Raw genomic sequence first — 12,849 nt, forward strand, 5'->3', positions numbered from 1 at the left:
TTTCGCTTGTCATAATGAGAGGTGGTTAGCTTACCAGCAGAGGAGTAGCATTTGATGCACCTTACAATCTTGAGTTGCGCACAATACCTTGTTAATATTGCTGCTTATATACAGGTGCTTGTCTTTATTACACATGTTAAGTATACGCTGCCAGAAAAAGGTTGGTGTCACCGATCTCAAGGGCACGCACTCATGATATGGAAATGAGGGACGCAGAACGGCACCACAGACATGATTTCATCACACGGAAAAATCCCCAGAAGAAAACAAAAACTAACAGCAGTCAATAACCATGAAAATATGTGAAAACCTTACAAGATGCTCTTAACAAACCACAAACAAAGCTAACAATTTATTGCACAGTTCTAGCCGATCATGTCGATTCTAGTTCTCGCTTGTCACAGCAGTCTGACCACCTCAGCCTCCCTGGCTGCGTCACTAAACGAAGGCAATGTTCTCACTTTCTGTGACCGGCTTGTGTTGCCTCATAGTCTGAGCTTGGTCACATGGTTGGTACTCCCAATGATCCTGCGGACGCCCTCGCCTGTGTATCAGCCAGACAATTCCCCTGTCTCCGATGCCCGTGTCCTGGTCGTTGTCGAAGATGTGGCAGCGAGGCCTAGCAGGTTAGGCCTGGCAACGGGTTTGGTCGCTGCTTCCGTCCAGTGTATTGCTCAAGTGACGACGAGGCGGCCTGGGGACTATCTTACGTGACGCTGCTGGCTTGCCTTTGAAGAGGGATTGCTCCTGGAGTGCCTGGAACTACCGTGGGAGGCTGTGGCAAATCCGAGGAGCCTCGCTCAAACGTCGCTGAGATCGATGGCCATGCCTCAGAATTCCAGCATCACAGCCTCTATAACCGAACACCCGCTGCTCCCGTCACCAGTACGGTGCTGGCGAGACAATCTTCTTCGGCCGGAGCCATGCAGACAATGCCAGCTCAGCACTGCTTTTCTTCTCATCATGGCTCTCGGGTTACAGACCTCGAGCCTCCGGAACTTTCTCCTCAGGCGCTTGTGCCATTTAGAATGCTTTCCTCTCGTGGTCGTCATTTCGTGCCACATGTCTCTTACACGTGGCAGTTGGAAAGCAGAATTGTCATGCTTGACCACTCATTTGCACTGTGCAGCATCAGCATCGACGCGCTAGCTACACGTGCATTTCAAGGTCTGTGCAGGGCAATATTTTTTCGCATTATCCTTGGCATAGAAATTTGAGCGGGCAGCTCGTTGACATTCACTAACGAGCAAGCGGTACAGGTTAAGTGGAGCAAATGATGGACCGCAGCAATTATAGTAAACAAAGCACCGTGCATGAAGAGAGACGCGATTGCAAGATACACTGGCACATACACAGTGAAGTCCCTGTTAAGCGCAGCAGTTTGTCACAAAACTCAGAGTGTGTATCTAAGCTACATTTACCGATGGCCAAGCAGTACATGCCAGTTGCGGCAAACGACGCATCACAGCAGAGCAGACGACACATAGCGCATGACGAAAGATGCGACTGCAGCACCGGTAGTCCTGATGATAGCCGCTGCGGCCATGCCAGCCAGTGGGCGCGCATAGGGAGCTGTGAAACTGAAGTACGTCTACGAACCTTGGAGCGCGTGCCATCCTCCCATTTCTGAGGCCGTGCTCCCTCTCCCTTAGCTGACAAAATGCACTACGGGACGGCACTTTCTTTTTTCGGTCAGCACTGTCATCATTTAATGTGGGATCAGTTTTTTTCTTTTTTTTTGTTTAAGTTTTGGTAGCTATTTTGCACGTGGTGTGTCCACAGAGCAAGTGCGTCTTGGAGACGTCGCATCTTTGTGTGTGTTTGTGCAGCTCCGCATTTGTGTGATTGGTGCCAGGTTCGGTGCCTTCGTTAGAACCAAGTGCTACGCAGTAACGTGGCTTGTTTCTTCGATCTCCATGGCAATCTCTGCCAATAGAGATTGTCAACAGAGATCGTCAATGCGGTGACACTCTTGTCGACTGTATACGGAAACGACATCACTCTTGCACAAATCTCAGCAAACCTTGGGAGGTATTCTGGAAGAGTCTACTTAGTGGACATGTCCATTTTGTCTGCTGCTGCTGCTGCTGAAGTGCTGATTGGCTGTGGCACCTCGCTGCTGTGGAATCGCAGCCTGGCCCAGCCAAATAGAACTTCAACAGCAGACGAAATGGACACATACACTATGTGGACTCTTACAGAATATTTCCCTTGATTGCTTCCAAGTGTAGTATGAGGCAGGGCATTATCAGACTATTTTTTAAGCCAGTCTAAGCCTAATAAATTTTATTTTTTTGGTGAACGAGTTCTTGAGACTGTTCAATTTTTCGGACTATTTATTGGTCAGAAATGAGGTCTGAAAATCAGTTGGTGACTGTGGAGATGTCAATACCGGGTCAAATATACTTTCGTAATAATAATAATAATAATAATAATAATAATAATAATAATAATAATAATAATAATAATAATAATAATAATAATACACACCGGTTACAATCAAATTACAGAGAAATTGTTCAATTTAATAGCAGGAGCTCAGAAGCCTCCTTTTGAAACAATCTATTTAATTTGTCATTCCTCATGTCCTTTCTCATTGGCATTCGGAGACCTCTCAGTTGGCATGATAGCACGAGCAGGCTTGTAAACATTACAAAAAAAGGTTAACTGATTACTAGTATTACAATTACTCCCTTCAAAAACATAACTGATTACAGCAATAAATTTCTACTCCACGAAAGTAACTGAGCATTTACTAAAAGGCAATCGATTACTTTTATGTTACATTTAACCTTTATTAACATAGCATAAATACAGCAGACAGAACAAGCTGGCCTGCCTATTTCATCTGTGCATCCTCTGCAACTATTCCCGTGCTGTCATTATTACTATTATTATTAGATATGGCAACATACGAACACACAAAGGAAACAGATTGTTTACCTTCACTAACAAATGCGTTTCAAATTTTGCTTCGGTCAATACTCCCTTGTTTTTTTGTCAAAACTTGAGCTGGAGAAAAGGGCAGTTTTACAACATATGAACACCTAATGCATAGGATGTGGTTAGTACTCAGTGCCACTATGTGCTCCGACCTGGGTCTTCAACGAAGCGCTGCGCTTCATTGTTGCTGGGCCTAGACAACGGCACTCCCAGTACCGTCCAATGAAAAGCTGGAAAAATCATCCTAAGGTGATCTTGAATCAACGCGTGAAGTGGCCATTCACTATCGAGCCATAACAGCACTAGTTCAATTTGTCGGCCAATGTTTGGTTTAGATCAAATAGGGAAATAAACATTCGGTGTCAGGGTTTGCCTGTCTAAACATACGCACCTGCAGGCGTTCTACTGTGGTTCCTGTCAAATTCAAGAGCTCAAAGCTGTGTCGCCTATTAGAGCTTGTATTGGCCAATAAAGTAACTGATTACATGTAATTCAGTACTGAAAAATGTAACTGAATTAGTGTGAGCATTACTGACTAAAAAATACTCTGAGTAAAAGTAATAATTTACTTACAACTCGTTACATACAAGCCCAAATACGAGTGGTTACTAACACAATGAATGACAAGAAGGAAACAATATAAAGTATAAGTGGTTGCTAGCACAGTAGATAAAAAAGAAAAAGAAACGATATAAAATGAAATGAATCACTAGGATGCGTGCATACCTGAGGCATGAACTGCGAGCACGGTAGTGCCTACGGGAGCATCCTCAGACACGTTAGCTGCGTAGTGCGGCCGGTCAAAGCGTGGTGGCCGCTGCGGTGCCTCACTGAGGCGCACATGCAGCTCCTGGTGGGCACTGCGACGCGGTGATCCATTGTCGCTGGCAGTTATGTTCAAAGTGAGCCGCTCGGGCAGCTCTGCCAGAGGTTGTGCAACAGTCAGCAGCCCTGCATCAACACATAAGCAATGCAAGGACCACATTGTAGCAGTGCCTCCTGTAAATTAAAGAAGCTGCTGTCTACGAGGTTGCTACACCAAGTGAGAAAATATGAAAAATACCATGGCCATGACCCCGGCATGAGCATCACAATATGTGAAATACTGTATTTACTCCCATGATACTCACACTTTTTCCATGGAAAATTTATGTGAAGTAGCGGGGTGTAATAATTGCAGAGGAAATATTCTTTTACAAAACTTTCTAGGTGCTCAATAGAAAAATAAGGTGGGTGTAATCGGGGTTCCCAAGCCAGCCACTCTATTGCTGCCCGAGTGCTTGGGTGAGCCGTTTCAGCACAGCATATGTCGCACAAGCACCTGTGCGCTAATAAGCTCAACAGAGAAATTCACTCAATGAAATGCTTTGCAGTGGCTGTACGGCACTTGGTGGAGAGTGGAGGAAGTAAAGTTCAATGCACTGCACCCAACAGGCCCAAAAATGGGAGCTCTGGAATCCATTCGTTACACCAATGGCATGAATGTAACCATCAGTCCTTCATTTTCTACAGTCTTTCAGGCAGTTACACCAGAGCTGATCATTTCTCCCATTCCAACTTATTACGTCATTGTATGTATCCTCTTATAGCCTGAATTTTTTCACCCAAAGGAAAACATTCAAATTGCAGTTAGAAATATTTGTACGCAATGTAATAACATCCCATGTTACTCTCACAGCATTTGCTACCCCAGGTGATATTTGCAGACTCATTTAAAAAAAACTGAAATGGGCTAATAGCCCAAAGGCATGCCTTTATATTCGCAGGTTTTTGCACTGAAGAAACTCGGACTTGGCATGCAGAGAAGCAAATAAGAAAGTCGCCACCATAAGCAATGAACACCATGCAATAGCACCAGGATAGTGACGCACCTGTGTTGTGGTCGAGAGAGAAGTAGCCTACATCATTTCCATTTGCTATGTGGTAAGAGACGTGGCCATTTTCTCCAGCATCCAAGTCAATGGCAATTAGTTGTTGCAAGATGGCACCCACAGGAGCATCAGGCGCAATGGTAGCCTCTGCAGTCGAGGCGAAAGTTGGGCTGTGGTCATTGACATCTTCGATGCTGATGTAGCAGGTGACACGAGCTGCCAATGGAGCCCCCGAGCTTGGCTGGTCCTGCGCCTTGACAACAAGCACAAAGGAGGCCTGGCTCTCCCGATCCAAGGGTGTGCGCACCATCACCTTTCCGGTGGAAGGCTCCACCTCAAAAGCACCCACAGACGGCCATTCTTCATCCAGCTGGTACACCAACTGCAACAAGCACGTGGTCAGGATATTTTTTTTTCCGGAGGGGAAAAGGGGAAAACAAGCTTCCCAAATTATATGTATATATAATGTTTGAAGGAAAGGTCTCATAGGTATTGGTGTTTTCTGTTGGAAGGATATGCAGGTGGCACGGCCTTCGTCAGAGTTATATATAGAGTCAGACTGTGATGTGGCTGAGATGCAACCATATACTAGCGGCAACTTTTTTGTAAAAGGGCCATACTGCAAAAAGAACTACAAAGCTACCCACACTGCCTCACAAAAGTTGGGGTGTCCAGTTTGACCAGGGCAAATTTTTCTTTAACTGTGAAGCATTCTTCCTGTAGAACATTTCCATTGCAGTTTCAACATGTTGCAGATTCAGGACATACTTGCTTAATGACATGACCTTGCATCCTCAAAGTGGGACTGAAATGGAACAAAGCTCTATCATCGTATATTAACTTCAGAAGTGTGGGCAGGTCGCTATATGATGCTGAATTGGCAAAATTAACACAAGGGCAAAAAGAGACGGATGAAGCACTGTCAATTATGTCTGACTTAGGGGTATGTGGTAGCACAAGTAAAGCGTGAAATGAATTCAAGTTGAATTGTACTGTGCAGTAATACAAGCCCAGTATGAGCCATATTCAAATGCTGTAAATTTTTTCTCCCATGTAAACTTCATTGATAAAGAAACTAGTGAAGACAAGTGTCTCACAAAACAAGTCAGAAACAAGAAAATTAAATTCAACAATGCAAGTTACTGATTACAGTTACTCTAGAGAGGTAAAAAAATTGCATTAAGGATAAAATACACTTTAAATGCAAGGCAAAAGAACAGTGGACCATGCTACTAGAAATTTTCTCATTAGTGCTTGTACTAAACTGGTGCCAGCTTTAAAAAAACTTTTACTTAGCAGCAAGTAGCAACCTTGAAGCAGCCCATAAAGCTGCAAACGTCCTTAACTGAGCACGGCACAGAAGAGTCTTGCACGGCTCAAACATTGGCCGGGTCAGGTTGAATTCTATTGGCATTTACAAGGTGCCCGAGAACGGTTATTTCACAACGCCTGAAGTGACACTTTGACAAGTTGAGCTGAAGTTTCGCAGCGCGAAACACTGCAAGGACAGTCGTGAGATGCTCAATGTGGATTTTAAAGGTTGGAGCAAAAACTATTACATCATCGAGAAACACAGACAGATGGTCCACTTCAAGCCTCGGAGAAGGGTGTCATCATTCTCTCGAACGTTGCTGGGGCATTGCAAAGCCCGAAGGGCATGACTCTGAATTTTAAAAAAATTCTATCAGGAGTAATAAAGGTTGTATTCTCGCGATCCTTCTCATGAACAGCGATCTGCCAGTAGCCCGAGCGGAGGTCAATCGATGAAAAATATTTCGTGCCATGTAGACAGTCAAGGGCATCACCAATACGAGGCAATGGATACACGTCCTCCTTGGTGATCTTGTCCAGATGGTGATAATCAACACAAAATGTACAGGTGTTGCCTTTTTTCTTGACCAGGACGACCGGTGAGGCCCAAAGGCTAGCGGAACGCTCGATGATGTTCTTTTTCGACTTTGCGAACACGCAAGATTAAAGACACAAAAACGCGAATGTAACGCGAGAAACCGAAACTATAGAACCCGAATGTAATGCAGGAAACAAACTATAGGAAAAGTCGAGAGCAGCTTTATTGAAGTGCCTGCAAACTCTGCCTAATCTTCATCCTTGCCACTGATGTCGCCGTCGCTGTCGTCATCACAGCTGGACTCCTCCGTGTCACTAGTTGTTTCCCACAGCAGATCGTCCTCACTTCTGTCGAGGGCATTTGAAATAGAACATTTCTTAAATGCGCGGTAGACTGTTTCATGAGACAGCCCGTACCAAGCAGCTGAAATCCACTGGGCAACAGTAGATGCACTCGGGCGTTTCAAGTCTCCCTGCAGTTGTTGAGGTAGATCCACATTCAATCCAGTCCCAATACAGCTGCCACAAGCGATCCTTGAACGGCTTGTTCAAGCAAACATCCAAGGGCTGAAGAATGGACGCCATTCCATCCGGTATAACAACCAAATGCGTTCGGTCACGCTGCAGCTTTTCTTTCATGCCGGGTGTGAGGTAACCTCAAAAAGAATCCAACACCAATACTGATTCTCGATGCAGCAATGCACCTGGCCTTTGGTCTCAAATGCTGGAAATCCAATCTATGACGAGTACCGAGTCCATCCAGCCTTTTTCGTGGCAGCATATGACAACATTGTTTGGAAATGTTTCTTTCGGGATAGTCTTCTGGCGAAAAATTATGAAGGGAGAGAGCTTGCGACCATCAGCCAAACATGAGAGTATAACTGTTATCCGATTCTTTTCGTTTCCAGTGTTTCTAATCCGAACTTCATGTTCACCAGACTTGTGCACTGCCCTAACCATTGGCATATCAAGGTACAGTGCTCACGGAATGAAATAGGACACGGAGCATTTAGTAGAACCCTACATATGTGCAAAGTACGCGAGAGCACCATGTCATGTCGCTAGGAATTTGGTCACCAAACGTGACGAGGACTTCGGTGTAAGCGTTCGCGCCAAAATCACGTCGATGTGACACGAACTGCAGCCGGTTGAAACGAAAGTATGCGCACTACTTAGCCCTAAATTGACGCGTTTCATTCCGTGAGCACTGTACACGGGGGTTTAGTCCGCATTCCCGATGGGTCCAAGAGGCATGTTGGTAGAGCTGCGGAGATCAATGACATACCACTGAAACATGAGAAGTTTCGACTCGAAGTGCTCGGGTAGTTTCTGACAAATCGAGGCAGTGCGTCAAAGGGAAAAACTGGCCCTTCGCAAGAACTTCTGTATCCAGCTGCGCGATGCCTTGAATTGGTTTGGTGCCAAACTCACGTCTCGTGCAAGTTCATGTGTTTTGCACTGAAGCATTTCAATGCTCACACTAAAAAGCCGTGAGCATTGTTCATCAACGAAGTCCGCAAGATGACGCTCCAAATCCGGGAAGCGGCCTTTCTTGGGCCCACGAAAACCTTTTCTATGACTGTTGCAATTGAACCACTCTTGGCGATGATTCCTCATCGTCGATTCTTTGATGTCCAGGCTTCTTGCGGTCGCTGAGTTACCGACTTTCTTGGCGAGTAGAATAGCGCTGCGTTTGAAGCAAGCGGTATACTGAGCGCGAGAGCACGCCATTTTGGATGTAGGCACATTAAGCAGGCAGGAACAGACCACCGTGTCGAAGCGCTGAACAGACAATGCTGCTATGCACTGCCTGAGGAGTCGGTGGCGTAGGTCACGTGGTACTATCGTGGAAACAAGTGCCCAGGACATGCCGCCAGTGGCCCAAACGGATCTCTATGTCACTAGAATCACCAAATGATGAGAAAAAGGCACATCCATTTTGTGCGCCAAAGGGTGGTCGTCGTAGAATCACCTCGTCGTGAGAAAAAGGCGCGTCCATTTCGCGTGCCAATCGTTCGACACTCACATGCGCGTTTGGTCCCTGCTAGGTGACTCGGCGCTGGCACGCTCTCGTTGGTGTCATTTGCTCTGCCTTTTTCGCGTTTGCACAACATTCACTACTCGCCCTGGCTGTGGTTCACGTATTGGTTGACCGTTGAATTTCGAGCGCGCGACTTTTAAGGAACAGGTCAATCAACAAGCATGTAAATGCGGCACATTAAGCAAGCTTAATAATGAGTGTTTGGTGCCTTTCTTAGCATTTTTATGCCTAGTATTAGAATGTAATGCGGGGGGTGACGTTTCACTTCTATTTATCGTAAAAAAACTAGCGGGTAAGCTAGTTTCGGGTAAATACAGGTAAATAAAATTCGGGTAAATACAGTATTGCGCTAACTAAACAGAATGCGCCTAAGGTCTTCAGTTTGAGCTGGAGAGAGGTTGGTAGCAATCATTTTATTAACGTCTTGGTAGGGTGATGAAGCCGAACGGGAACACGCGACGATAGGGCTGACAGAGGCAGAAATAGTGGGCGTGAGCGGAGATATCTCAGACTCATGCACAGGTGTCAGACGGGCCACTGTCATGTTACCAGGGAGAAAATGTGCAACAGATCCAAAGTTGAGAACGGGAAACCAAGGAGAAGTATTGACAATGGTGACAACGATACTTGGGAGCACCACGCCATGCAGTAGAATAACGTTGACAAGTGGAGAGACGTTGTAGTTGCCATCAGGAACATGTGGCCGAACGGTAAAAGGCACAGTAGTAGCAGCTTGAGGCAGCAACCGGGTGAATTCTGTAGAACACAGGGACGGATGATGTGCATCAGAAACAAAGTAGCTGTCAGAAGGAAGATCCAGCTGCATGACACCTGTAGCGCAGTCTATTAGGGCAGAATGGGTCGAAAGAAAGTCCATCCCCCAAAATCAAGTCATGTGGACATCGCTCCAACGCAATAAATAAGACGGTGGTTTGATGGCCGGCATGTTACTCCTGCTGTACACATGCCGACAACCGGTGGCGCACTGTCATTGGCAACGTGTACTGTGCACAGTACAGCAGGTGCAGGGACTTTTCTGAGTCTTTTGTGAAGGGCGGCCCTCATTACAGACATCTGCGCTTCTCTGTCGACGAGGCCATGAAGTTGCACTCTCAGACGCAAAGATGGCGATGGCCATGTAAACCAGGGGCTGTAAACCAGGGGCTCCCAGTTTAAGTTAACCGTCGTGGATACCGACGCATTCGAATTATCTAGAGTTTTCCACCATTTAAATATACAGGGCTGTGCCAGGACCAGAGTGTCAGTTCGAGTTAACAGAGTTCGAATTAAGAGCTTTTATTGTTCTTTGTTTCAGTGGTTGTGTGTAGCACTGTGGATGCTACAGGCTTCTTTGACCAATTATGGGGGCGAACATCTTAAAGTGCCCTTCTATAACCTGTCGTCTGCTAGCGGTGAGTGCTGCAGTGCAGGCGGTGGCTGGATTTACTACTACAACTGCAACTGCGCAGCGGTAGGCAATTTGTTGTATATTCGCTCTGACACCAAAAAAAGCATATGCATTCAAGATATTTAGAGATACAGAGAAGAAGGAGGTGTTGCAGAGACGGCAGAAGCAGAGGATTCAGAAGCAGCCTTCGGCCAGTGTGTCACACGGGATGGTGGTGGCATCTCTTGATTTCTCTTGTAAAATCCACTTGCACACAGCGAGCTCGCCGACATTCCTAAGTGCAGCCACTTACCGCATTACACATATTTACTGCGCTCTTTTCACACTGTACCAAGCATGTTCATTACCAACTTATTTGTTCCTTTCACGTAATAAAGCAGCTTGGAATGATACCATGCGAGCAAGTCAGCGGACGTAATTTTAACAAAGGACGAAGCACTACCCAGGAGGGAGTCCTCTACGGTGTTGTGGCTGTGTCAACTACAAGTATGAATTTAGTCCCTGTAAAATCAATTAACTGTTTGTACTTTTTAAATGCAAATTAATGTCTGTATGGCAGCACTACATTAATTTTTTTCTGTTCTGTGCACATTTTCAATTGAAGTGGACAACTCTATTTTCAGTATCATAGAGCCTCAACACATACTCTATTAAAGAATGAAGCAAATTCGCAGAATAAACTGCAGCTGCAGCCTGCACAGAAACTTCTAATTAAACACCTGCCGACAAGTCCACTTATCAAGGCCATTTAGTCGTTCAACAGGTTCCGAGCTGTAACACTACAGCTTGCTGCACAAGAATCTGTGCTCGCAGGTCGCATAGCCTTGACTCTGCTGCATGGAACTACTGAAACAGTGGATAGTTCCGTGGAGTTGGTGGTAGTGCCACGGTGAAATTGAAATGATAGAGCAGGTCTGAAAATTTAGTTGGCAAATTACTTTCCTCTACGTCATTTTTTTTTTCTGCGTTTGTTTGCTTCATGAGAGGACTGCGGGTCCTTGAACGTTAACTAGTTAATGTTAGTAAATTAAACGGGTGCAAACAGCCTGGTCACATGCTTCGATTCTCAGGTATGCGCCACTGCTTGGTCCACATGTCTTGCACGTATGCAGCCTTTGCCAAATTTTCTTTTGGTTATAGTGCAGTACAACTTATAAGGTGGATATTTGCAACTATAAACTGTCTATGCTGTTAATAGATACCTTATGCAATGGAGCTTCCTGTTTAGAGTGTGTGCTGACAGATTTGCCCTTGCCAATACGACAGGGCAGCTGCTATGTGTAAAGTGGATTAATAAAATGCAGCACAGACCTTGCCATTATCGCCACTGTCTAAGTCTTGAGCAGCAAACGTCCACACAACGGTTCCTTGGGGGATGTCTTCAGCAATAGAAAAGTGCACAGGGTCCTCCGGAAAGGTGGGTGCACAGTCGTTCAAGTCCTCCACTTGAATCTGCATGTTAGAGAATAGAAACCACATTAAACAGACTCGAACCCATTTACAGTGAACTTGAGTGAACTTCAACGGACCCAAGATTCAAGGGACCCGATTAATTCTTTCCTTACCGTGCCACAGAGCATCGTTCATTATGGATCGATGGTTTTGAATGTCCTGCCAAAAATAAAACTCCGCACTTACCGACACCTAACGCCATCTAGCCAGTAATAGAACTATTAAACATTTTCTTTGTTCTTGTTTTTTTTTTGCATTCCAGCGCAAGCGTTCCCACAAAAAAAGAAGAAGAAAAGAAGAAAGAAGCAGCGGAGGAGATAGCGTCAAGCTTTTGCAACATGGCGCCGAAAATGCGTCACGCACCGCTGAAGAAGTCTGAAGATGCTGATATTCGCGATGTGAGCAGTAGTAAGGAGTCCTTAGATGACATTGGATCAGCTGGTTTAGACGCCAGCAGTGATGATTCGTCTATGGAGACCGGTCCTTCAACTAGCGTGGCAAAGTAAACAGTTTCGGATGTTAATGTTGTTATACAGTGTGCCGTGTTTTGTAAGTGACAAAACCTGTTTACACTTTTCTTTTAGGGTGTCAACTACATATGGGAGAGATATTTTGCCAAACACACCGTGCCAAGTCAAGTTTTCACCAAAACGTATACCTGGCGTACACCTGAACGTGATGCACTGGAGTGACACGCGGAGGGTTATCGGCGCACTAGACGTGCTCATGCTGTGTTTTACTGTTGACATGATAGCCACTTTCTGTGTGCACACCAACATGTACACGTTGTGGTGTTCTCACACCCACTCTTGGGACAAAGGAACGAAGCAACACAGTAGTGCAAACAATCACAAGGGCATTTATTGCACCTTTCATAGATAAATGCCTGCTAGCCGAGTTGCTATCAACAAAACATGCCGATGGCGCGCGACAAATCTAGAAGTCCGACTCACCGCAACCAGATAGCGAGCGAATATGTTCGCATCATGCTGGATCCCAACGCCTGGTCGTTCGCGCGTACTGTCACGCGAACGGCGGCGCATTCCAAGGCGGCCACGCGAGACAGTCTCGCAGAAGCATGGGTCGGCGCACGCGCGGCACGGCACGTCCACACCACATGCTGTCCCGAACCCCAAGAGACAGCCTGTTCTGCCCTGCGCCCCCAAGTAACCCTGCCGTGAGGCGGCGTGAGCAGCGCAACATTCGCGCCATCTCTCGCACTGCGCCATAACCACTTCGACTGCCGCGGGCGCCAGGCCACGCGAGCCGTGCGGGAAAACAACATA

At 46.0% G+C, this 12,849-nt stretch overlaps 1 protein-coding gene across 1 annotated transcript in view; it reads right to left on the reverse strand.

Annotated features, from left to right (window-relative positions):
• Nucleotides 1-12,849, reverse strand: part of ds (dachsous cadherin-related 1) — a 220,353-nt gene that overhangs the window by 94,360 nt on the left and 113,144 nt on the right. Inside the window, exons 12-14 of the mRNA XM_072287492.1 lie at nt 11,423-11,563; nt 4,815-5,196; nt 3,670-3,894 (exon numbers count right to left, since the gene is read on the reverse strand). Of these exons, the coding sequence (XP_072143593.1) occupies nt 3,670-3,894; nt 4,815-5,196; nt 11,423-11,563 (748 nt within the window). The remainder of the gene's footprint in view (nt 1-3,669; nt 3,895-4,814; nt 5,197-11,422; nt 11,564-12,849) is intronic.

The sequence above is a fragment of the Dermacentor andersoni genome, chromosome 4 (assembly GCF_023375885.2).
Source record: "Dermacentor andersoni chromosome 4, qqDerAnde1_hic_scaffold, whole genome shotgun sequence".
In the NCBI taxonomy this organism is placed as follows: Eukaryota; Metazoa; Arthropoda; class Arachnida; order Ixodida; family Ixodidae; genus Dermacentor; species Dermacentor andersoni.